Raw genomic sequence first — 26839 nt, 5'->3', positions numbered from 1 at the left:
AGCTTTTTTTAAAAGGTGTCCCTTTGGACATTTTTAAAATTATTGTTATTATTATTATTATTGATTTTTAGACAGAGTTTTGCTCTTGTTGCCCAGGCTGGAGTGCAATGGCGTCATCTCAGCTCACTGCAACATGATCTCATTCACTCGCCTGCCTCCCACGTTCAAGCAATTCTCCTGCCTCAGCCTCCCAAGTACCTGGGATTACAGGCATACACTACCACGCCTGGCTAATTTTGTCTTTTTAATACAGATGGGGTTTCATCATGTTGATCAGGCTGGGTCTCGAACTCCTGACCTCAAGTGATCCACCCACCTCGGCCTCCCAAAGTGCTGGGATTACAGGTGTAAGCTACCGTGCCCAACCCCATTGGACATTATGTCTCTAGAGAATCAGGCCCCGAAAAATGGCAAAAAGGTGGCTTCTAAGACTGGGAATGATGGTGATTCAGCTGGGCTAAGACCACAGCAGATCTCTGATAACTGTGGTTATACACACATTTATAAAATCAATTTCATCATCCTCGATTAGTCACAATGGGCCCAGCCTATCAGCAGAGGCAGAAGTACTGAGGATTGTACTGGAATGTAGCCAACTCCTAGGCTATAGTGAAGTCCTAACATGTAAAGCCAAAACTAACCCATGATGGTACCGTCCTGTGACAAGGAAAAAATGAGAAGAGAAGATTGCAAAGCTACCAACAGTGAATCAGTCCTTGTAAGGAACATGTTAGGCATTGGTGATGACTCAATAATGCATGAAAATATTCAAGCCCCAATAAATGGCTCATCTGAGAAAATGAGAATGAACTATATTGAGCATGAGAAAAGACGGATTCTATTCCTGGGACACAGTAGGCATGCAACCAAGGGCATTACCATAATTATGGTGATATCTGAGTACTAAAATTTGAAACTGTATTGCTGTAACTAAACGTTTATCAGAATTCCCTTCCTGCCTTCTAAGACCAAATCATAGGTGGATATATCCTCAGGAAATGACAGTTTCCATTCCTGGCGCGGTCTAAATAGGAATTGATCACTGTATTGCTTGGAGGACCCCTTTCCAGATGCCCTGGGAAGACCTCTTATACTTGGTCAAATAACAAAGTATTGAGGCACTGTGTGTTTCTGAAGCTATGTTTTTTTGTTGTTGTTGTTGTTTGTTTGTTTTTAGTTCATGTCTTTTATTAACTCATACACAGTTACTTGTCTTCTGGTTTGTTGAAGCAGTAAGTCAAACAACATTTGCCACAATAATGTCTGTCAAAGTGGCTTGCCAGAAACACTCCAGCTCCACATTCGTCAGAAGGGCACTAATTTTGTCATTCTCATCCACCTTATAACATTTCAGGACATCCAGCTTCACCTTCTTTCTCTTGTGCTTATTCTTCTTGGGAGTGGGGTAAGACTTCTTCCTTTTCTTAGCAACACCACAAAGTCTCAACAAAAGATGAAGAGTAGGCTCCTTTTGAATGTTGCAGTCAGACAAAGTACGTCCATCTTCCAGTTGCTTGCCAGCAAAGATCAGTCTTTGCTGATCAGGAAGAATTCCTTCCTTATCCTGGATCTTGGCCTTTACATTTTCTATCGCATCTGAGGGTTCAGCCTCAAGGGTGATGGTCTTCCCCCTTAGGGTTTTCACGAAAATCTGCAGTTTGGTGGCAGCTCCACCGCAGATGGCAGATCAAAAAGGAAGCTGAAGCATATGTTTAGGTCAATAAGTTGCAACATAAATATATATATACACACACACATATATACACACATATACATACACACAAACACATATACACACATATATACACACACATACACATACATATATTTTATATATTATATATGTTTAACTCAGAATATATATATGTATGTGTGTATATGTCTGCGAAGGTGGCTAAACACTTCATGTATATACACACACACTAGAATATATATTATATAAAATATACTAGAATATATATTTATATAAGTTATATATATACAAATTATATATATAAATTGTAAAGTTGGCCGGCTGCGGTGGCTCAAGCCCATAATCCCAGCACTTTGGGAGGCCGAGGCAGACAGATCACAAGGTCAGGAGTTTGAGACCAGCCTGACCAACATGGTGAAGCCCCGTCTCTACAAAAAATACAAAAATTAGCCAGGCGTGGTGGCAGGCACCTGTAATCCCAGCTACTCGGGAGGCTGAGGCAGGAGAATTGCTTGAACCTGGGAGGTGGAGGTTGCAGTGAGCTGAGATCGCACCACTGTACTCCAGCCTGGGCGACAAAGCAAGACTCCGTCTCAAAAAAAAAAGTTAAGTTTGTGATAAGTTTGTGATAGTAACTGCCTACTTCCTTTTCTTTTTTTGACGGAGTCTCACTCTGTCGTTCAGGCTGGAGTGCAATGGCATGATCTCGGTTCACCGCAACGTCTGCCTCCTGGGTTCAAGCAATTCTCCTGCCTTAGCCTCCCGAGTAGCTGGGATTACAGGCGTGTGTCACCACGCCTGGCTAATTTTGTATTTTTAGTAGAGACGGGGTTTCATCATGTTGGTCAGGCTGGTCTTGAACTCCTGACCTCAAGTGATCCACCTGCCTAGGCCTCCCAAAGTTCTGGGAATACAGGCATGAGCCACTGTGCCTGGCCACTTGTATGTCAATCACAGTGCTAGTCACAATAGCAAAGATATAGAACTAACTTGAGTGTCCATCAATGGATGACTGGATAAAGAAAATGTTTTTCTTTTTTCTTTTTTTTTGTTTTGTTTTGTTTTTTGAGACAGCGTCTTGCTCTGTCGCCCAGGCTGGAGTGCAATGGCACAGTCTTGGCTCACTACAACCTCTGCTTCCCGGGTTCAAGTGATTCTTCTGCCTCAGCCTCCCTAGTAGCTGGAATTACAGGCGCCCACCACCATGCCCAGCTAATTTTTGTATTTTTAGTAGAGACAGGATTTCACGGTGTTGGCCAGGTTGGTCTTGAATTCTTGACCTCAGGTGATCCACCCGCTTTGGCCTCCCAAAGTGTCGGGATTACAGCATAAGCCACCATGCTTGGACCAGAAGATGTTTTTTATGTATATATATATATACACACACACACATACACACACATATATATACACACACCATGGAATACTATGATTCTGTAAAAAAGAATGAAATAATATCTTTTGCAGCAACATGGAAGGAAATGGAGGCCATTATCTTAAGCAAAATTACTGAAAAACAGAAAATCTGCATTTGTACCTCCTCAATATATAAAAATGAAAAAATAAGAAATAAAAGTAGAAAAAAAGACTTTATATCACCATATATAGTAATATATATATTTTATATATCATTTATGCAAAATACTTTATATATTATATATTATATATGCATACTTTTGTACACATACATATACACAAATATATAACATATTTAACTCAGTATATATAATATATGGAATGGCTATATATACATTATATATACACAAATACACACACAAACACACACATACAGTATACATGCTTAAAGAGTGTTCAGCTCCCTTCAGAGATTGTATGATTTTTTTTTTTTCAGTCAGGGTCTCACTCTGTTGACCAGGCTGGAGGGCAGTGGCGCAGTCATAGCTCACTGCAGCCTTGACCTCCTGGGCTCAAGGCATCCTTGTGCCTTTGCCTCTGTGCTGGGATTATAAGTGTGCACCACCACACCTGGCTAGTTTAAAATATTATTTTTGGTAGAGATGGGGGGTGGGTTCCAATGTTACCCAGGCTGGTCTCAAACCCCCGTGCCCCCAATGTGCTGAGATCACAGGTGTGAGCCTCTGTGCTAAGCCAGATGGTACAATTTTGATTCTTCCCATATTTAACAACACCTGCACCTATCATTGTATTGAATTTATAGCTCATTCTGGTTTAGGGTCAGGGACTTATTCCTTCGGAATGGCAGAGTTCAGCATTTCCTGACTCCACCGCAAATTAATGCCACTTCATTAAGGCGGTAATGACCCTTCCATGCCTAACTCACAGGGATTTTCCTTTTTTGTCTCTCAAGTAATAGGCTGTGGTTTCTCAAGGATTTTTATGATCCTTCTAGATGAAAGCTGCTTTGTCAAGCAAGGTGTTGTGAAACGTGCAGGGTCTATTTATAAGAAGAGGTTAGCTATGCGGTCAAGTGCAGGGTGGGTTCGGTGGAATCAGACCAACCAGCAGCTCAAGCAGAGTTTAGCGCTGCAAATCTGTGCCACGTTGTTCTTCCTGCGTGCAATTTGCAGGCAAAGACATCTGCTTAATTGGGTGTGAAACCCGGGCCTTGATTAAAAGGACTTTATGAGGCCGCAGCCTTGCATTTCCAAGGTCAGGCCCTAGTGGAGAGGGCGCGCGTTCCGCGGGGAGACACGAACTTTTCCTGAGTGCGCGTTCCTCGCTGGCCCTGAACCCCTCGGCCAGGCAGGGCTTGGCAGGGCTGTTTCCTGTCCTAACCAGGATCAAGGGATTGCGCGGCTTGCTGGTGAAGCTTGGCAGGGCCGTGACCTGTCCTAACCAGGCTCATGGGATGGCGGGGGCCTGCTGGTGTCGCATATGTTTTGCATTCCAGCTCAGGATTTTGCAGAGCATAGAGAGCGGGTGTCACCCCCGGGGGGAAATGCCACCCACAAAATGTAGGTGGAGGCTGGGGCGAGGCTGGCAGCCAGGGGCCAGAAATCCAAAGCCTGAGCCAGGTTCAGACTTTCTGACTCCCCCTCCCCGTTAGCTGTGGAAGGATGGCTCGGCCCGGTCCCCTTAAAATGTGTCCGTTCTGACTTAGAGGCTGCTTTGCCTCTCGGAAAGCCCCCCTGACCAGCGGACTGAGGGACTGGAGAGCCCCTCCAGTCGCAGAATAGCTGAGATCCCTCAAAACAAAGGCGTTTGCAGTTTGACCCCTTGCTGCTCAAAGTGTGGTCGGCGAACCGGCAGCCTGGGCTGCCCTGGTCGCGGGTCAGGGGCGCAGCGTCCAGGCCGTGCCAGGCCCGCAAGTTAAGCACTGTCTGCATTTCCCTGGGGAAAGGGGTGACCAAATATCTAGCTATATTTGCATTTCAAATCCACACGGATATGGGTTTTAAATATAAGTATGTCCAACTATTGCCTGAGCCACACTTAAGCCAGGAAAAAAAAATCTTTGCGTTTCTGAAATCGAAATGCGTCTGCACAATTCTTTATCGGGTTGTCGCCGGGAAGTTTGAAACAGTGACCAATCAAGTTTCACGCACTACATTTGGTCGGGCGACCTCTCAAATCTGTCTTTCCCTAGTTTTTTAAAGAAATGCTTATTTGGAAAGAATTCTAGATCCACAGGAAGCTGCAAAGAAACGCACAGGGTCGAGCCCACCCTTCCCCGCCCCTTCCAAGTAGAAATCTAGAATCACCAGAGTCCTACAGCAAAACCAGAACGCTGTACTCATCCCGAAGACCCGGCAGCCCCTCCTGGGGATGCGCCCTCATTCCTAATTCTCTCAGGCCCCAAACAAGCACCCGCAGGAGTACTTAACTTTTTAGGGGGGTGGGCAGAGGGGATCTGTATGCTGATTGCCAGCTGAGCAATCCTATTTTCTACGACTTAAAGCCAATCACAGGCTGGGTGTGGTGGCTCATACCTGTAGTACCATCACTTTGGGAGGCCGAGGCAGGCGGATCACTTGTGCTCAGGAGTTCCAGACCAGCCTGGCCAACATGGTGAAACCCTGTCTCTACTGAGAAAACACAAAAATTAGCCAGGCTAATCCGAGCCCCTCTCTTCACCAAACGCCAATTTCACTTTTTAGTTTTGAACTTCACTTTTGCTGAGCTACGCCCTCCCTGTCCCCGGGCCCCCTCGCCTCCCCATCTTCCGGGCTTCGGTGCAGCGACGCGGGTGGCCCGCCAGTGCGTCCCCGAGGAGAAGTCAGCCTGGGTCCCACCCCAGGGGTGCCCCGGGCGCGGAGGGGGCGTGGGCACCTCCCCAGCGCCGCATGCCCGGGTCTCCGGCTCCTGGGCTGGGTCGGGGCGGGGGCGGAGCGCGCGCGAAGGCGACGCCCCCAGTCCCGCGGCCGGGTTAGGGCGGGGAGAGGCGCGGTCACGCCCAGGCGGCTTCCGCCCGCCCCAACAGCGCGCACGCGGCTACCAAGCTGGAGGAGGCGGCGGGCGCGAGACCGGGAATGCGCAGGGCCCCCGCCTCGCTCCCCCCAGCCCGGGCCGCGGCCCCCGCCTCCCCCGCAGCCGTCCCGCACTCGGTGCCCGCCCCACGAGGCCGGCGGCTGCTCCCACTCGGGGCCGTTGCTGCTTGTGCCGTGAGCGCCGCCCAGCCATTGTCCCCGTCGCTCCGTCAGCCGCGCCGGACCGCGCACCAGGAGGCGAGGGCGCGCATGGGGAGCCTCTGTTGATGCCGCCACCGCGCCGCCCTCCGAGGCTGCGTCCCGGGAAGCCCGGCTCCCCGAGCGCTCCGGCCTGGCCCGGTGCCCCGGACCTGAGTGCGTCCCCATGGAGGCGCCCGGGCTGGCCCAGGCGGCCGCGGCGGAGAGCGACTCCCGCAAGGTGGCGGAGGAGACCCCCGACGGGGCGCCCGCGCTCTGCCCCAGCCCCGAGGCGCGGTCGCCGGAGCCGCCTGCGTACAGCCTGCAGGACTTTGACACGCTGGCCACCGTGGGTGAGTGAGTGCGGGCGGGGACTCGGCCCACAGGGGCGCGCGGCGCGGACAGGACGTTGTAGTAGGACAAAGGGCCCTGGGTGCCGACCTCCTGGGGAGGGCCCTGACCGGCTACTTCGGCTCGGAGTCCCCATGCGGGGCTGCACCTGCGCCCCGGGTCTCCCCGGGGACGCTTGGGGAGGTGGAGCGCACCCCCCAGCCCAGGCAAGTGCCCCCGACCGGCCGGGTGCCTTCCCTGAAATGCCGACGGCTCCTCTCGGAGACCACCCTCCACCCCCAGCACACACAGCACTCTGGGGCCTGGGCCGTCCGACGTCACAAAACCTCCTGCGAGTCACCTCGCCTGGGGGACCTCGTGCTCCCTCCCTGGCAGCGGCCCCAGGGACACTGGCGCGGGGTTCGAAGGCCCCTGCGGGCCTCCCCTAGGCCAGCCTCCCCGTGTGCCCAGCGGCAGGGAATGTACAGATTTCTCCAGGGGCTGCAGGAGCAGCTGGGCTGTGGGGGACAGGTGTCCCGCGGCCCTGTGGGGACGAGGACGGCAGCGCTGGGGACGGATCCTAACATGTCCTGACACCGCCTGTGCTCTTCGTCTTGTGCGTCTGAAATGGGTAATTCTTGTATCGGACGCTTTATCCGTTTCCTTTGTCCTCTGTCTTTGAACTTAACCCCGAATGGGCAGCTTGACGAGGTTTCGAGTTCTTGGTGCGCTTGGATCCGGACACGCGCTGGTTTATGGGGCAGCCCTGAGTAGGTCAGAATATCCCAACTGAACGTGGGCGCTGGATTTAAACAGTTGTCATCGGCCCGCCTGTGCCTCTTAGGGACTCTGTGTGGCTAAGTGGGGTGTTGGCTGTCAAGAAAATAAGTGGGAGAGTAGAGGGGGGTGTCCTGGGTGTGTTGGTGAGGCGTCGGCTCTCAGGCCCTCTAACTCCTGTTTGTCCTCTCATTTTGGAAAGGAGGAAGCTGGGCTGGGAAGCCCAAGAGCTCGAGGCCATAGCTTATGGCTTAGGAAGACCAGCGCGCATAGCCAGGGGGCCTTCAGAACCGCTGAGGAAGAGGGGACTTAGCTTCCTTCAGTGATCTCTTTGCCACTTAGACCTTGAGGAAGGGCCCACGAGGAAAGCCTGAATTTGGAAGGACAGAGTGGGAGGAGGCCCTCTCTCTTTCTCCTCTCCATCTCATTCTCTCTCTCGTTTCTCTGTTTCTCTTCTCTCTCCCTCTTTCCGTCTCTGTTCATGTCTCTGCATTTCTCCTCCTCTGTCTCTTGGTGTCTCTCTCCTTGTCCCCTTCCGGTCTTGGTTTTTCTGTCTCCCTCCCTCCTCTCTCTCTGCCTTCCCCCTTGTCTTGGTCCCCCCGGAAAGCTGTCCTGAGCTAATCTTAGAACTGGGTGTGTTTTGCGGGGAAGAAGGGTGGAGCAGGAACCCTGACTGGCGCAGCCGCCACAGTAGGTGGAAATACAACTCGACAATGGAAAATTGATGAGGTCCAGCCGTTCCTTGGCACTCAGCACCAGCGTTTGTCATTCTTCGGGGCACCCACATGGGTCCCTTGGGAAAGGTGGAGCTGGGGCTGGAGGCCAGGGCAGAGAGCAGGATGCAGGCAGGAGGGCGGCAGAGGTGAGGGGTTCTGGTGTCACAGGGGGCCACTCAGTTTGACGTCAAGTCAGCTTAGGGTGCCCAGCGGGTAACCTCATCCTTAAAAATAGAGTGTCGCTGCCTCTGGGGACCAAGCTGGCTGGGCGGGGAAGTCAGCTTTTTTTTTCAGTCCAGTCAGTGCTCTCTTAATGAGGATGATGCTCCTTTCTCAAGGATAACTTCCTATGGGCTCCAAGGGTGTGACGGGAGGGCTAGGTATCCCACACTCATTGGACAACAGGGGACCAGGACCCAGGGGGGTGTGTGTGTGTGTGTGTTTGCATGCATGTCTGGAACACTCTCTCATGACAACTTGACAGCTTTGGTGACATTATCTGCAACCTTTTATCGGAGCCCCTTTCTTTATTGTTGGTTAAAGAGCAATCTGAGTGTGATTCACCTAGAATAATACATTTTAAAAAATCCTAAGCCTTTTAGATCCTTCACGATTGTGTCTCTAAGCCACAATCTACAGCAGCTTTGGACTGTTTTCCAAGGCATGATGGAGAAGAGTGAGGGGTGAGCTTGAGTCTCAGTCTGGAGTTGAAACCCAGTCTGGGTGGGGGTGACCTCTCTTCATCCTAAACTGTCACTGCAGGAACATAAGTTTGCTTTTAAGTGCTCTTTCACCCTCATTCCTAATTCTCAGGCCCCAAACAAGCACCCGCAGGAGTACTGAACTTTTTGGGGGGTGGGCAGAGGGGTTCTGTATGCAGATTGCCAGCTGAGCAATCCTATTTTCTATGACTTAAAGCCAATCACAGGCTGGGCGTGGTGGCTCATACCTGTAGTCCCAGCACTTTGGAAGGCCGAGGCAGGCGAATCACTTGTGCTCAGGAGTTCCAGACCAGCCTGGCCAACATAGTGAAACCCTGTCTCTACTGAGAAAATACAAAAATTAGCCAGGCGTGGTGGTGGGCACCTGTAATCCCAGCTTCTCAGGAGGCTGAGGCGGGGGAATTGCTTGCACCCAGGAGGCAGAGGTTGCAGTGAGCTAAGATCACACCACTGCGCTCCAGCCTGGGCGACGGAGGGAAAAAAACTTGTCAGCGTTCTAGATTGACCGGTTCTCCTCAAGTTCAGGTAGTTAGGAAGAAAGAGTGCAGTTTGCAGTTGTGAAAAATCTGATAATGGATTTTTGTTTCTTTTTTGTGCATGAAGGGATTCTGGAGTACATCTGGTCTAAAGGCTGATTTAGTTTTAGGAACTTTGGATCAGAACAGTCATACTACTCCTTAGAGAAAAAATGGCTTTCAATCTGGTTCTTCAAATTTCTTGTTCATATAACCAAGCCATGCTTGTTCCTGTGAGGGAGAACAATTGTGCTTTAAAAAAAGAAATTTCAGGGCCAGATACAGTGGTGCGTGCCTGTAGTCCCAGCTATTTGGGAGGTTGCGGTGGGAGGATGACTTGAGGCCGGGAGTTCCAGACCAGCCTGGGCAATATAGTGAGACCCTCATCTGTTAAAAAAAAATAGTAGTAATAGTTAGCTGGGCATGGTGGCGCGTACCTGAGTTACCTGGGAAGCTGAAGCAAGAGGATCACTTGAGCCCAGGAGATCAAGGCTGCAGTCAACCGCAATCGCGCCACCATACTCCAGCCTGGGTGATAGAGCGAGATACTCTCTCTAAAAAATAAAATAAAAAAAAAATGATACTATGGAAATGAACAACTTACCCTATGTAGAGAGAAGAGGATGAATCTGTGCAGCCATCTACCAGCCTTATTTTATCAATCTTCCTACTTAAAATGACCACTTGAGAATTCCTTTCTCTATATATCAGATAAAAAATACTTAGGTTTTTTCCCAGAAGTGTCCTTATGGAATCATTTGGCATCTACGACCCAGTGCTTGCTTCTCATGGGTACCCCAAGTGTTAACCTGTCAGGAAGGAGGTAATTCAACAGGTAAACCAGTGGCCAGGCTTTGGGTCCACATTTCATTTTCCTTTTCTCAACCTAGTTCTGCATTTACTCATCTAAAAAGGGAAATAATAACAGAACCTGTCCTACACGGTTACTATGAGGAAGACGCCAAAGTTCCTAGACCCCTATTAAAAATATATATTTTTTGAAATACAGACTCACAGGAGATTTCAAAAACAGTACCTGGAGTCTCATGGACCCTTCAGCCAGCTTCCCCATGGTGACGTCTTCATATCTGTGGGACAATATCAGAACCATGTCATCGATGTTGGTATATCCCTATTAAAGAGAACACATACCTCGTTCAGCTTTTTTTTTCTTTTTTTTGAGACAGGGTCTCACTCTGTTGCCCAGTCTGGAGTGCAGTGGTGCGATCTCGGCTCACTCCAGCCTTGAACTCCTGGGCTCAAGCAATCCTCCTGCCTTGGCCTCCCAAAGTGCTGGGACTGTATACAGGCATAACCCATCGTGCCCGGCTTGTTCAGCCTTCATTAGTTTTCAGAAGGTGCTCATTTGTGTTTGCGAGTGTGTGTGTAGAGTTCTGTGCAGTTTTGCCCAGTGTGTGGATTTAGCAGCTACCACCCTCCAAACCATGGTGCGGGATGAATTCCCTCACCACAGTCCCCTCGGTCTTGCTCGACACTTTTTTTTTTTTTTGAGACAGAGTTTCGCTCTTGTTGCCCAGGCTGGAGTGTATTGACCACAACCTCTGCTTCCCGGGTTCAAGCGATTCTCCTGCCTCAGCCTCCCAAGGAGCTGGGATTACAGGCATGTGCCACCATGCCCGGCTAATTTTGTATTTTTAGTAGAGACGAGGTTTCTCCATGTTGATTAGGCTGGTCTCAAACTCCTGACCTCAGGTGATCTGCCCGCCTTGGCCTCCCAAAGAGGTGGGATTACAGGCGTGAGCCACCGTGCCTGGCCAGACACTTTTTTTTTTTTTTTAAACTTTCACACACTATACAATCTGAAAATATTTTATTTTCTTAAGAGCTAGGAGATCTTCATAATTAATGATATATGATTCTCCGATCTAAAGTGCTTATACTGGTAGGTTTTCTCTTGTCTTTGGTTCTCCTGAATTGGCGAGAATTTCCTTTCCTTGTTGCTGGGTTCTTATTAATGCCTCAAGTTAGTCTATTCAGGCAGTTGTAGCAAAACACCACCGACTGGGTGGCTTATAAACCACAGACATCTATTCACAGTTCGGAGGCTGGAGGTCCAAGATCAAGGGATGGCAGATTTGGTGTCTGGTGGGGACCTGCTTCCTGGTTCATAGATGGCACCTTCTCGCTGTGTCCTCACATGGTGGAAGGGGTGAGGGAGCTCTCTGGGGCCCCTTTATAAGGGCAGTGATCCCATTCATGAGGCTCCACCCTCACGACCTCATCACCTCCCTAGGGCCTCACCTCCTGACACCATTACCTTGCAGGTGAGGATTTAACACAGGAATTTTAGGGGGACACAGACACTGAGTCCACGGCATCCCCACCCTGTCTGTCACACAGCATGCTGCCGGGACAAATGGCATCTGAACTGGTGAGATCTTACTGTGTGCATAGATCAGCAGCCTTGTGGGTGGTGTTGACATAGCAATTAGGAGTGTTGTTTGTGGCCTGACAATACACAGAAAGTGCAGCTCAGCCCTTTGATCTTATTTATCTTGTGTGGGTGCTCCGTGTGAAGCCGGCTCATGCATGTGTGAATGACAGTTTCCATTTAAGTGCATCACTCAAATGCCAAGAGATGAGATCAAATATTACACATCAGAGAACATTTCCTAGGATAGAAGTCCTGCCGGTTTCTCCTCTTCATTGTTTATTTCATTTTTTTTTTTAGTTTAAGTTAAATTAAAATACATGTTAAATTTAAGTTCAGATACATGTGCAGGACTTATTTTAAATAAAAGAGACAGGGCCTCGCTGTGTTGCCAAGGCTAGTCTTGAACTCCTGGGCTCAAGCATTCCGCCTGCCTCTGCTGCTGGCACATAAATGCCAAGAGTGCAGGGACCTCTGTGTGTTGGAGCCACTTTCATCTCCCACATCCAAAGAACAGACCCAGCACTTAGTGTGTGCCCAAGACCATCCACTGCATGAATAGAGAGATCAACCCTCCTCATGTGCCTGGGGTTTCCTGAGGTGGGAAACCTTCAGTGCTAGCTGGGAAAGTCACAGGCAGAGACAGGGACAAGCTGCTCACTCTACGTGTGAATAAATAAATGAATGGATGATGGCATTATCGGCAGTTGTTCTTTATGACACTCACTGATGCCAAGTACTGGACGGGTACAATATGTACATTAGTTTCTCTATGGGCAGAAGCTCCACCATGACAACATTAGGGTTATTTTCTTTTTGCTTTTTTTTTTTAGAGACAGGGTCTTACTCTGTCGCCCAGGCTGGGGTGCCGTGGTGCAATCAACAGCTCACTGCAGCCTCGACCTCCCAGGCTCAAGCAATCTTCCCACCTCAGTCTCCCAAGTAGCTGGGACTACAGACGTGCACCACCACACTCAGCTAATTTATTTATTTATTTTTGTAGAGATGGGCATTGCTATGTTGCCCAGGCTGGTCTCGAACTCCTGGGCTCAAGTGATCCTCCCACCTCAGCCTCCCACGTAGCTGGGACTACAGGTGCATCCACCATGCTTGTAGCCTTATTTTCTTAATGGGAAAGAGGGTCTGAGAGAAGAGATGCTGTGTGCCCAATGGGTTTCGCCTGCAGCACACTGCCTACTCCCTGGGAAAGCAGAGCGTGCACACTGGGATCGGACGACAAAAGCAGAGTCATCTACAGTTCGTGGGCACGCTGCAAGGAAGGGAGACATTAAACTCTCGAAAGCAGCAGCCAGCCCCCACCAGGAAGAGACATACTTGTGAAAATCAAAGGAGGGCGAAGGCATGAGAATCACTTGAGCCCAGGAGGTTGAGGTTGCAGTGGGCTGAGATTGTGCTACTGCACTCCAGCCTGAGTGACAGAGACCTTGTCTCAAAAAATAAAAATTCAAGGGAGGCCAGGTGTGGAGGCTCGTGCCTGTAATCCCAGCACTTTGGGACTCTGAGGTGGGAGGATCACTTGAGCCCAGGAGCTCAAGATCTGTCTGGACAATATAGCACGACCCCATCTCTACAAAAAAAATTTTTTTAAGTAGCTGGGTGTGATGGAATGCACCTGTAGTCCCAGCTACTAGGGAGGCTGAGGCAGGAGGATCGCTTGAGCCCAGGAGGTGGAGACTGCAGTGAGCCATGATGCTACTACTGTGTTCCAGCCTGGGCAACAGAGCAAGACCCTATGTCAAAAATAAAGAAAAGAAAGAATCAAGGGAGATGATTACACAGTGCCTGGCACACTGTAGGGTCTCCAAAAAGTAAACCTTTTCTATCCATCAGTTTCCTCTTCTCTCCAGCATGAAATCGCATATGTAAAGTTGAAAAAAAGAGTGAGAGATATAGCTTAAAAAGGTAGTAATGTTGATGACATTGTGTTGTTTTTTTTTTTTTTAAAAGAAAAACCGGCCGGGTGCAGTGGCTCATGCCTGTAATCCCAGCACTTTGAGTGGCTGAGGCGGGCGGATCACGAGGTCAGGAGATCGAGACCATCCTGGCTAACACGGTGAAACCCCGTCTCTACTAAAAATACAAAAAAATTAGCCGGGTGTGGTGGCGGGTGCCTGTAGTCCCAGCTGCTGGGGAGGCTGAGGCAGCAGAATGGCGTGAACCCGGGAGGTGGAGCTTGCAGTGAGCCGAGATTGCACCACTGCACTCCAGTCTGGGTGACAGAGCAAGACTGTCTCAAAAAAAAAAAAAAAGAAAAAAGAAAAACCTTGGGGGAAATACAGAGGAAGCTCCAAGGCATCTCTTCCAAAAAGTTGAAAGTGCTTTACTTAGATTTGTGACCTCGTTTTCCCTGTTAGAAAAGTCTGTGGTTAGAAGCTTCCTGGTAAGCCCAGGGTGAGAAGGTGGAACCGATGTTTCTGTCTGTGTGACGGGTCCCCTCTGCCTGTTTCTCCAGGTGGCCTCCCCGTGGTCCTCTACTGTGGTGGGTCCAGTCCCAAAACCAGGTCTGGGGCCACCATCATCATATTTGTGTCCCCCACCCCAAGATTCTTATGTCAAAACCCTAATCCCCAAGGTGATGGTGTTAGGAGGCGGGGCTTTTAGGAGGTGATGGGGTCACTAGGGTGGGGTCTCATGAATGGGATCAGTGTCGTTATAAAAGGGACCCCAGAGAGCTCCCTCACCCCTTCCACTACATGAGGACACAGCGAGATGGCATCGTCTATTAATTAGAAAGCCGGTCCCCGCCAAACTCTGAATCTCCCATACCTTCATCTTGGACTTGTAGCCTCCAGGACCGACGGCAGTAAATGTCTGTTGTTTCTAAGCCCCAGTCTGCCGTGTTTTGTGATGGCAGCTGAAATGGTTTTAGATGGGGCTCTATTCACCCCACGCGGCAGGGTCCATGGAAAGGCAGCTGCGATGCACTGGTCTATCATTACCTCTTTTATGCTCTTTCACACTGTCTTAGTCTTGCGTGGCTGCTGGAATGAAGGACCGCAAATATAGTAGCTTAAAACCACGTACAGTGAAGAGATACCTGCACTCCCAGGTTCACTGCAGCACGAGTCACACAACAGCCAGGATAGGGCAACAACCCGCTTGCCCGTCAGCAGATGACTGGGTGAAGAAAATGTGGTCTCTACACAATGGAGTACTATTCAGCCTGTAAAAAGAATAAAGTCCTGTCATTTGCAACAATGTGGATGCAACTGGAGGTCATTATACTCTGAGAAATAAGCCAGGCACAGAGAGACACATACGGCATTATCTCACTCCTTTTTTTTTTGGACAGGATCTCACTCGGACACCCAGGCTGGAGTGCAGTGACGTGGTGTCACTGCAGCATCGACATCCCAGGCTCAAGGGATCCTCTCACCTCAGCCTCCTGAGGAGCTGGGACTACAGGTGTGCATCACCACGCCAGGCTATTGTTTTGATTTTTTTTTGTAGAGATAGAGTCTCGTCATGTTGCCCAGGCTGGTCTTGAACTCTTGGCCTCAAGTGATCCTCCCAGTTTAGCCTCCCAAAGTGCTGGGATTACAGGCGTGAGCCACCGCGCCCTGCCTGACCTATGTACTTTAGAATCCCAGAAGCAAATCTCGTATCCTACTGGAGGAGCAAGACAGAAACACAGGGGCTAGAGGGCAGATTGTTCGCACAGAAACCTGGGCATGTGGATGAATTTGGTAATACCCACGTGTGTGCGGGTAAACTTGGCAGGCCCCTTTTTTTTCCAAGGTTCCCTTGTGCAAGAAGAATGAAACCAGTGCTACCAATACTTTCAAGAAGCTCCTCCTTTCTGGAGCGTTTTCACGCTGCATTTCTCGGGTGGGCGTGTTTTCCCGGCGTCTCCGATTCTGTGCTGTATTGGGTGAGGCAGGATGATGGACATTTTGCTTCCCCATTAGGATCTTAAGTGAAAGTCCAGTTGGCATTTGCATTTGATCTGAGTAGGAGAAAACATGATAAATAGCCATTAGAGGCCGAGTGTGGGGGCTCACACCTGTAATTCCAGCACTTTGGGAGGCTGAGGTGGGCAGATCACTTGAGATCAGGGGTTTGAAACCAGCCTGGCCAACATGACGAAACCCCGTTTGTACCCAAAATACAAAAATTAGCTGGGCATGGTAGTGGGTGCCTGTCATCCCAGCTACTCAGGAGGCTGAGGCAGGAGAATCACTTGAACCCAGGAGATGGAGGTTGCAGTGAGCCGAGTCTGTGCCACTGCACTCCAGCCTGGGTGACAGAGTGAGACTCCATCTCAAAAAAAAAAAAACCCCAGAAACACATTAGGTGCATTTGAAGCCGCACAGCAATTCTCCCAGGATGGCAGAATAGGCATCCAGGAGACTCACCCTACCCTGTCTGAACGCCTTTAGCGAAGATGTAAATGACTTGCAGAGGAGGCGCAGGTTCGAGGATGGAAATTCCTTCCCCCTTGCAGCGCTCATGGCTTCCACCTGTCTGTGGTGTAAGGAGACCACACAGAGGTTGTCAGTGTGGGAGGCTGTTGCCAGTATGGTGAGTCTCCTACGGAGGAATTTCCTGTGGGACGCCTCTGGGCAGTTCTTCCAGCCTTTCATGTCTTCTGTCAGATGATACAGTGGCCAGGTCAAGGGATTATCATGATTTTGTTTGTTTTTTGTTTTTTAGAGACAAAGCGTTGCTCTGTTGCCCAGGCTGGAGTGCAGTGGGGTGCAATCAATAGCTAAGCTGCAGCCTCAAACTACAGGGCTCAAGTGATCCTCCTGCCTCAGTCTCCCAAGTAGTTGGGACTACAGGGACACACCACCATGCCCAGCTCATTCTCTCGTAAGATGGAGAGAAGACAGGAGGACATAAAACTGTCCATATGACTAGTTTGGGCTTTTCCATCCTGCTTAATCCAGAACTGTCAAGGTTAGACCCTGGTCATTCTTTAATATGTTTGAAAAATAGGGCTGGGCACGGTGGCTCACACTTGTAATCCCAGCACTTTGGAAGGCCAGGGTGAGAGGATCACTTGAGTCCAGACGTTTGAGACCAGCCTGGGCAACATAAGAAGACCCCACCGCTACAAAGGGGGAAAAAAAATCAGCCATGCATGGGGATGCATGCCTGTGGTCCCAGCTATTCGGGGGGCTGAGATGGGAGGATTGCTTGAGCTCGGAAGGTGGAGGCTTCAGTGAGCTGTGATTGTGCTACTGCACTCTAGCTTGTGTGACAGAGTGAGACCCTGCCTCAATTTAAAAAAAATAAAGAAAAATAGACCTTCCTTCCATACAGTGTCTTCCCTGCTGGCCTTCATGCCCTCGTACCTGTTTAAAAATCCATTGGAATTTTTCACCAGGACATAGAAAAAGGAAGTTGTTTCACGCAGTTCCTGTTAAATTGCACAAGTCCACACAGATCCTTGGAACCCACGCTACCATTTACTTAGCGTGCGTTGTGTGTGGGCATTACATTATTCTCCGAGGTAGTGATTTGGGATGTTATACTGGGGAGGCACCCCATCAAAGAGATTTGGAGGGCAGCCTGTGGAGGGTTCTTTTAAAATCGTTGACAACTAATTTGGTGGATGTTTTCACCTTGGTGAATCATTCCCTTGGGAGTCATTTTGCAGAACAAAAGGGTTGCACACAGGTGTGGCCAGAGAAACCTTGGCACAGAAGAAAGAAGTGCTTTGTAATGCTTAGGGCACCTAGGATCTCTTTGGATGGGCAGGCAGAGGGGGACCCTGTGAAGCCTGCCTGCATTTATTTGGGTATGCATGCTTATGTTGGAGTCTTGGCAATGAGAGGACAGGAGTGGAGGGAACAGAGCTGTTAACAGAAAGGGGCCCATATCCAGACGCCAAGAGAGGGTTCTTGGATCTCGTGCAAGAAAAAAATTCAAGGCAAATCCATAGAGTAAAGTGAAAGCAAGTTTATTGAGAAAGTAGAGGAATAAAGAATGGTTCCTCCATAGACAGAGTGGCCTCGAGGGCTGCTGATTGCCCATTTTTATGGCTATTTCCTGATTATATGGTAAACGAAAGGTGGATTATTCATGCCTCCCCTTTTTAGACCATATAGGGTAACTTCCTGACGTTGCCATGGCATTTGTAAACTATCATGGCACTGATGGGAGTGTAGCAGTGAGGACAACCAGAGGTCACTCTTGTCACCATCTTGGTTTGGGTGGGATTTGGCCAGCTTCTTTACTGCAACCTGTTTTATCAGCAAGCTCTTTATGACCGGCATCTTGTGCTGACCTCCTATCTCATCCCGTGTCTTAGAATGTCTTCACCATCTGGGCACGCAGCCCAGCAGCCTTCAGCTTCATTTTACCCAGCTCCTCTTCAAGATGGAGTTGCTCTGGTTCAGATGCCGCTGACGGAGCTAGCTTATGGTTGGAGACAATGTCTTAGGGAATTATTCTTCAAAGATTGCAAAATCCAGCTTGGATGAGATTCCAAACATCAAAAGGTGTTGAGAAAGCAACTTGTCTAGAATTTCCTCTTCATGGGCTGTTGATTTTATTTACAATGACACCTTAAGAAAAAATCGGCGACACACAGTGGCTGACGCCTGTAATCCTAGTGCTTTGGGAGGTCAAGGAGGGGGAATCATTTGAGGCTAGCAGTTCTAGACTAGCCTGGACAACATAGTGAGACCTTGTCTTTACAAAACATAAAAAAATTAGCCATGTGTGGTGGCGCATACCTATAATCCCAGCTGTTCAGGAGGCCGAGGCAGGAGGATCATTTGAGCCCAGGAATTGGAGGCTGCAGTGAGCTATGATGGCACCACTGCACTCCAGCCTTAGTGACAGAGCAACATTCTGAAAGCAAAGAAAAGAAAAAAAGAAAAGGAAATAAAAGATGAAGAAAGAAAACAGAAGAAAAAAGAAAAATAATTTATATAGAAAAAAGTCCATAATGACTCAAAATATTCCCTGGACACTGGTATAGCATGATTTTGTTTATTAAAGCTTTTCTTCAGTTCGTCCTTAAACAGTTTAGTGTTTTCTTTTGAAAACAGATTCTGTCTTGTCAACTTCATTGATTTTCGGGCTGGGCGTGGTGGCTGACACCTGTAATTCCCCAGCACTTTGGGAGGTTGAGGTGGCGGAGCGCTTGAGGCCAGGGGTTCGAGACTAGCTTCTAGCCTCGGCAACATGGTGAAAACCTGTCTCTACAAAAACAAACAAACAAACAAACAAAAACCAATTAGCTGGGCGTGGTGGCATGTGCCTGTAGTCCCAGCAACTTGGGAGGCCGAGGTGGGAGGATCACTTGAGCCCAAGAGGTCGAGGTCGAAGTGAGCTATGATTGCACCATTGTACTCCAGCCTGGGTGACAGAGTGAGACCATGAAAGAAAAGAAACAAAAGAAAAAAGAGAAAGAAGAAGGAAAACAAAGAGAAGAAAAAAGTAAAAGAAAAAAATATAGAAAAAAATCAGTAACGACTCAAAATATTCCCTGGATAGTTGAATACAAATAGTTGTGGTTGGACGTGATTTTATGTATTAAGGCTTTTGTTTAGTTTATCCTTAAATAGGTTAGTATTTTATTTTGAGAATAGATTCTGGTTTATCAATTTCATCAGTCTTTGCAAAGAAACAGCTTAGGGTTTCCTTTATGTTTCTCTGTTAACTTCCTGTTTTCAGTTACATTGCGTTTTGCTCTGGTTTTTCTTTCGTTTTTTCCACTCGCTTTAGGTTTCTGGAATTTCCTGAAACATTGTATTTTGATACAGATTCTGAGCTGGTGCTTTGGCTGTCACAAGCCAGAGGGTCTAGAAGAAGTGGAATTGTAACCGAGGAAAACTGTTAGGAAACTCCATCCCTTTTGACCTTCAAAGGTCACCGCCTAATTTTGGTGTTTTGTAGTCTGATGTGTTCATAGCTTGTGACTATTAGGCTCTGATTGAGCTCTGCTTTTAAGTTTCTCTTACTCAGCTGGTGCTGTTTTAGCTCCAGCTTCCTCCTCTGTGTAATCAACACTCCCAGTCGCCTCTTCACCCAAAAAGCCACAGAAATAAGTGCAGAAAACAAGTCAGCCGCCACCTGCTACAGAGGCATGTCCTTAAATGCGATGGATTTCAGGACAGCTGTGTGAGTTCTGGGAGCTTGTCTTCCTTCAAAGGGAAAAGTAAAAATAAACAGGAAGGTTGCACTGAAAGCATTCTCAATTGAAATTGTGCCATTTGGCTGTAGTATTTCTGATGCTCATTTAGAACTTTGGAAGTTGTGGGATGGTGGACAAGTGTGTGACCTGGGATGGAGATTCTCCACCTCTTTAAGAGTGAAAACCTGGCCGGGCGCGGTGGCTCACGCCTGTAATCCCAGCACTTTGGGAGGCCAAGGTGGGTGGATCACCTGAGGTCAGGAGTTTGAGACCCTCCTGGCCATAATGGTGAAACCCCGTCTCTACTAAAAATACAAAAAATTAGCTGGGCGTGGTGGCGGGCGCTTGTAATCCCAGCTACTTGGGAGGCTGACGTGAGAGAATCACTTGAACCTGGAAGGCGGTGGTTGCAGTGAGCTGAGATTGTGCCACTGCACTCCAGCCTGGGTGACAGAGTGAGACTCCACCTCAAAAAAAGAAAAGAAAAAAAAAAACTTTAAAAAATGCCGGGCACGGTGGCTCCAACCTGTAATCCCAGCACTTTGGGAGGCTGAGATGGGTGGATTGCCTGAGCTTAGGAGTTTGAGACCAGCCTGGGCAACATGGTGAAACCCCGTCTCTCCTGAAATACAAAAAATTAGCCGGGCGTGGTGGTGCACGCCTGTAATCCCAGCTACTTGGGAAGCTGAGGCAGGAGAATTGCTGGAACCTGGGAGGCGGAGATTGCAGTGAACCGAGATGATGCCACTGTACTCCAGCCTGGGCGACAGAGTGACACTCTGTCTCAAAAAAATAAAGTAAAAATTAGCTGGGCGTGGTGGCGCACATCTGTGACAGAGCGGGACTCCATCTCAAAAAAAAAAAAAGAATTTTGGAAGTTGTGGGATGGTGGGCGAGTGTGTGGTCTGGGAAAGATTCTCCACCTCTCTAAAAGTGAAAACCTGGTTGGGTGGGGTGGCTCACTTCTGTAATCCCAGCACTTTGGGAAGCCGAGGTAGGTGGATCACTTGAAGTCAGGAGTTTGAGACCAGCCTGGCCAACATGGTGAAGCTCTGTCTCTACCAAAACTACAAAAATTAGCCGGGTGTGTGGTGGTGGGCAGCTGTAATCCCAGCTACTCGGGAGGCTGAGACACGAAAATCACTTCAACCCGGGAGGCGGAGGTTGCAGTGAGCCGAGATCACACCACTCTGCATGAGCGGCAGTGAGACCCTGTCTCAAAAAATACACACACACAAAAACAAAAAACAAAACACAGAAAAAACCACAAAGACAAAAACAAAACGAAACAACACCACAAAAAAAGTGAAAACCTACTTCTTTTTCTGGACATGGTGGTTCATGCCTGTAATTGCACCATTTTGGGAGGCTGAGGTGGGAGGATCACTCTCGCCTTTCAAGGCCCAGGAGTTCGAGACCAGCCTGGGCAACACAGCAAGACCCCATCTCTCTTAAAAAAAAAAAAAAAAGAGAAAAAGAGAAAAATTGCTTCTTTCTATGTAGTGGGTGAGTTTTTTCAGTGGGATGCTTTGCATTTCTTCCGCGTCCGTGGTTCTGTGGTATGCCAGCGTATACGATAGTCACTAGGAGATCCGTAGTTGTGCACACAGCCATACGCATCACAAGTTTTTGGCTGATTTCATGACAACGCTTAAGACTGCTGAAAACACTCTAATTCTTTGGATGTTGGCAAATGTTCAGATGAAACTAAGCGGCTGGCCCACCCACCTGCTCAGGAAAGAATGGCCGCATTGTGTGGGAAAGGAATCCTCTGTTCCCTAGCTGGCTGCCTGGTGTTCTTGTTGAGTGAGCAGAACAGACAGTGCCCCTGGGTAGACCTGTGTGTGCTCCAAAAGGCGATTTTGTCAATTGTTCCCTTGGGATGCCCTTGTTCCAGAAACGATGTTCTGTGTGACTCTCAGCTGGGGTTCCCAGACTGTGTAAAGAAAACATGGTGATTCATGGCTGTGTGCGGTTGCCCATGCCTGTCATCCCAGCATTTTGCGCAGCCGAGGCGGGAGGATTGCTTGAGCCTGGGAGGTCAACACCAGCCTGGGCAACACAGTAAGAACCTGTCTCTACAAAAAAAAAAAAAAAAAGTGTAGCCGGGCATGGTGATGAGCACCTGTGGTCCCAGCTACTCAGGAGGCTGACGCAGGACGATCGCCTGAGCCTGGAAGTTGGAACTGCAGTGAGCCATAATCACACCACTCTACTCCAGCCTGGGTGACAGAGACCGCATCTTAAAAAAAAAAGAAAAAAAAAGGACATTGTGATTAATGAAAACAAACGTTGCCTGGTGATAAGGAAAGTAAGAAGTAGGATTGTTCTCAGATTAGTGACCCAGCAGATAAAGGAGTAACAGAGTGTGCAGGAAGCAGGTCTCCAATTTAATAGCAGGATGGTGAAGATAGAGCAAGTGACTTCTTCCTATGTTTTTTAGAAACTGGGTGTTGCTTTGTCACCCAGGCTGGAGTGCAGTGGCGTAATCATAGCTGACTGCAGCCTTCACCTCCTGGGTTCAAGCAGTCCTCCTGCCATGCCTTCCCAAGTAGCTGAGACTACAGGCACATACCATCATAGTTGGTTAATTTTTTGTATTTTTAGTAGACACGGGGGTGTGGGGATGGTTTGCCGTATTATCCAAGCTGGTCTCAGACTTCTGGCCTCAAATAATCCTCCTGCCTCGGCCTCCCAAAGTGTTGGGATTACAGGCATGAGCCACTGTGCCTGGTGAGTAGGTAGCTTTTTGTTTGTCTGTTTGTTTGTTCTGTTTGTTTGTTTTTGAGACAGTCTCGCTCTGTCGCCCAGGCTGGAGTGCAGTGATGCAATCTTGGCTCACCCCAACCTCCGCCTCCCGGGTTCAAGTGATTCTCGTGCCTCAGCCTCTCAAGTAGGTGGGATTACAGGCACATGCCACCATGCTTGGCTATTTTTTGTGTTTTTAGTAGGGACACAGTTTTGCCTTGTTGGCCAGGCTGGTCTCAAACTCCTGACCTCAAGTGATCCGCCTGCCTCGGCCTCCGGAAGAGCTGGGATTACAGTTGTGAGCCACCGCACCCAGCCAAACAAAAGAAAGTCTGTCTTATACAGAAGATCCCTAATTTATGATGATTCCATTTATGATGGTTTGAGTTATGATATTTTGAGTTAGGATAGTTCGATTGAAGGTATTTTGATTTTACGATGGTGGGAAAGACACAGTCAATGGAACCCGCACTTCGAATAGCCATGCAACTGTTCTGTTTTTAACTTGCAGTGCAGTATTCAGTAAACTACATGAGGCATTCAATACTTGATTGTAAACTAGGCTTCACTGAAGTTAGATGATTTTGCCCAGTTGTAGGCTAATGTAAGTGTTGCGAGCATATTTAGGGCAGGCGGGGCTAAGCTGTGATGTTCGTAAGTTAGGTGTATTCGATGCATTTTTGACTTACCATATTTTCAACTTACAATGGGTTTATGGTGGTGTAATGTCATCATTGTAAGTTGAGAAGTGTCTGTATCATAGACTGGGGGGCTTAAACAGACATTTATTGCTCCCAGTTCTGGAGGCTGGGAGTCACAGATCAAGGTGTGGCAGATTCGGTGTCTGGTGAGGGCTTCCTGGTTCATAGATGGCGCCTTCTCACTGTGTCCTCACATGGTGGAAAGGGTGAGGGAGCTCTCTAGGGTCCCTTTAATAAGGACATTGATCCCATTCATGAGGCTTCACCCTCATGACCTCCACACCTCCCAAAGGCCCCACCTGCTAACATCATCACCTTGGGGATGAGGATTCAACACAGGAATTTTGGGAGGATGCAAGCTTTCACCAGTAGGGTTTTCTTTGTAAAGAGATAGAAGGAAATGAAAAGGCAGGCACTGGGTAGGAGAGAGCTATGGAAGACAGTGGGGTGGTGGCACTCCAGGATAGTGCTGTCCTCCATCGTCATTCACACCGAAGAAACCTGAGGCAGTCTTTCTGATGTGTCATTCTTAGGAAAACCACCATGAATCTAGCATCTAGCTATCAGTGAAACTGTGGGAGAGCTTCACGGAAGTAAAGACATGGTCCCAGAAAAGACAGATCATTCGGAGAACCTAAGAGAAAGTTAAAAGCAAAAGGGGGTCATGTGCACTGTGACTCAAACTTTGGGAGGTCGAGTGGGAAGATTGCTTGAGCCCAGAAGTTTGAGACCAGCCTGGGCAACATAGGGAGACCCTATCTCTACAAAAAATATAAAAATTAGCTGAGTATGGTGGCACACACCTTAGTCCCAGCTACTCAGGAGGCTGAGATGGGAGGATTGCTTGAGCCTGGGAGTTCAGGGCTGCACTGAGCTAAGATCGCGCCACTGCACTCCAGCCTGGGCGACAGAACAAGATCCTGTCTCAAAAACAAAAACAAAAGCAAAACGAAACAAGAAAATCCAAAAGGGAAACATAAGAGAAAACAAAAAATCTCACTTTGAGACATCTTTTTTGAAGAGTTGGAGAGGATATTGTCTCCATCCACAAAAATAGGATGTTACAATAAAAGAGAAAGAGGAAGAGCTTTATATGGGACCGCTGAAAGTTAAAAGAAAAACATTGCATTAAATAAATTAGAAGGGTGATCTCATCTGTGCCTGTGACTTCAGTTATCATCTTAAGGCTTTGGGTCTCAAAGCACACATCTAGTTTAGACCTTTCTTAGGAGCCCTGAAGGGCGCGTTGCCAACTACTGCCCGTTGGAGGGTCCATTTTTCCCAAGATATCCAGCAACACTCTTATATGAGTGTCCTGCTCCATTGTCACAAATGACCATAAACTGGGGAATGCAAGCAACAGAAATTTATGCTCTCCCAGTCCTGGACACCAGGAGTCTGAAATCAAAGTGCAGGCAGGACTGTGCTCCCTCTGGAGGCTCTAGGGGAGGAAGCTTCCTGCCTCTTCCGGCTCCTGGGGGCTCCAGGCATCCCTGGGCTTGTGGCCACAGCACTCCAGTCTCTGCCTCTGTCTCCACGTGGCCTTCTCCTCTGTGCCTGTGTCTCCTCTTCTGTCTCTTAGAAGCACACTGGTCATTGGATTTAGGGCCCACCCTTTTCCAGCACGATCTCGTCTCAAGATCCCTAGCTTAGTGACATTTGCAAAGTTCCTTATTTCCAAATAAGTTCCCATTCCAGGTTCTGGACATGAGGATGTGAATATATCTTTGTGGGGACCACAGTTCAGTCTACTAGAGTTGTATGCAGTTCCTTCTGGAGGCTCTAGGGGAGGATCCTTTCTGCATCTCCCAGCTCCGGGGGGCTCCAGGCATCCCTGGGCTTGTGGCTGTATCACTCCAGTCTCTGCCTCCGTCTCCATGTGGCCTTCTCCTCTGTGTCTGTGTCTCATCTGTCTCTTTATTTTTTAAAATAATTTATTTATTTATTTATTTTTTATTTTTTTTGGTGACAGAGTTTCGCTCTTTTGCCCAGGCTGGAGTGCAGTGGCATCATCTCGGCTCACAGTAACCTCTGCCTCCCGGGTTCAAATGATTCTCCTGCCTCAGCCTTCTCAGTAGCTGGGATTATAGGCACCCGACACCACGCCCAGCTTATTTTTTATATTTTTAGTGGAGACGGGATTTCACCATGTTGGCCAGGCTGGTCTCGAACTCCTGTCCTCAGGTGATCCACCCTCCTCGGCCTCCCAAAGTGCTGGGATTACAGATGTGAGCCACCATGCTTGGCCATTTTTTATTATTACTATTTTTTCCTCTTCTGTCTCTTAGAAGGACGCCCGTTGTTGGATTTAGGTCCCACCGTAAATCCAGGATGGCCTTATCTGGAGATTGTTTACTTAATAGAAACTATAAAGACCGTATTTTCTTTTCCTTTTTTTTTTTGAGACGGAGTCTCCCTCTGTTGCCCAGGCTGGAGTGCAGTGGCGCGATCTCGGCTCACTGCAAGCTCCACCTCCCGGGTTCACGCCATTCTCCAGCCTCAGCCTCCCAAGTAGCTGGGACTACAGGCGCCCGCCACCATGCCTGGCTAATTTATTTTTGTATTTTTAGTAGAGACGGGGTTTCACCTTGTTAGCCAGGATGCTCTCTATCTCCTGACATCATGATCCGCCCATCTGAGCCTCCCAAAGTGCTGAGATTACAGGCGTGAGCCACCGCGCCTGGTCTCAAAAACCCTATTTTCAAATAAGACTCCATTCACAGGCATGTGAAATCTCTTATCATACCCATTGTCTACCCATCCATCCATCCATCCAATCAATTAATCAATCTATCATCTTTCTGTCTTTCCATCTATGTATCATACCCATTGTCTACCCATCCATCCATCCATCCATCCATCCATCCATCCATCCATCCATCCATCCATCCATCAATCATCTTTCTATCTATCCATCTATCTGTCTATCACACCCATCTACCTATCTTTGTGTCTGTCTGTGGCAGAGATACTCTGCCAATGGCAATTCAGCTCCCTCGGGGAGATACTTCTTCCCTGGACAAGTCTGGAGACATTTTTGCTGTCACAGCTCAGGGAGGTGCTACTGATAACAGGTGGGTGGAGTCCCCGGTCACTGCTCGCCACCTTACAGTGCACAGGATGTCCCCACCACAGAGAGTCATCCAGCTCCAAATGTTAATGGACTCAGTTTGAGAAGCTGATCTCAAGGGTAATTCGGGGGAGTCCTGCGGGATTATTGCATCCTATTGAAGGGGGAATTAATGAATTTTATAAGTTTAATGGTCGAAAAATTGTTTTTTTTCTTGAAGGCAGAATGTAATATAGCCCCCCGGGGCGGGGGGACTGGGTTGAGAGAGAATACTAACTGCTTATCCCTCCTCTATGCCCAGAGAGGCTTATCCTTGAGGCACGGCGAGTTCTCGCTTCCCTCCCTAGTGCAGCTGTAAAGTCACAAGGTTGATAAGCAATTGCTACAAAAGTATGTATTCCCAAGAATGTAAGACATATGGTGTAACAAATGCAAAAGAGTAATTAACTGCCTTTGTTCTTGCTTCTGCAAGTAGGCTT

The 26839-nt window shown here is 48.5% G+C and overlaps 1 protein-coding gene and 1 pseudogene across 5 annotated transcripts in view; one reads left to right on the top strand and one right to left on the bottom strand.

The window, feature by feature from the left end:
• Positions 1-1076: 1076 nt before the first annotated feature.
• LOC129025422 (ubiquitin-ribosomal protein eS31 fusion protein-like) lies at positions 1077-5001 on the bottom strand (annotated as a pseudogene).
• Positions 5002-6070: 1069 nt separating this feature from the next.
• LOC134737588 (cAMP-dependent protein kinase catalytic subunit PRKX) overlaps positions 6071-26839 on the top strand; it is a 120952-nt gene continuing 100183 nt past the window's right edge. For 2 of the 5 annotated variants that reach the window (XR_010125348.1, XM_063660083.1), the window contains exon 1: positions 6071-6632. Coding sequence is in view for 2 of the 5 variants with exons in the window: in XM_063660083.1 (XP_063516153.1) it covers positions 6467-6632 (166 nt within the window). In the remaining 3 variants the exon portion in view is untranslated. The remainder of the gene's footprint in view (positions 6633-26839) is intronic. The other 3 variants (XR_010125349.1, XR_010125347.1, XM_063660082.1) reach the window with 2 other exon arrangements.

Source organism: Pongo pygmaeus, chromosome X (genome assembly GCF_028885625.2).
Source record: "Pongo pygmaeus isolate AG05252 chromosome X, NHGRI_mPonPyg2-v2.0_pri, whole genome shotgun sequence".
NCBI lineage: Eukaryota > Metazoa > Chordata > Mammalia > Primates > Hominidae > Pongo > Pongo pygmaeus.
The sequence above is the reverse complement of the archived record's forward strand: the minus strand, read 5'-3'. Positions and strand labels throughout refer to the sequence as shown.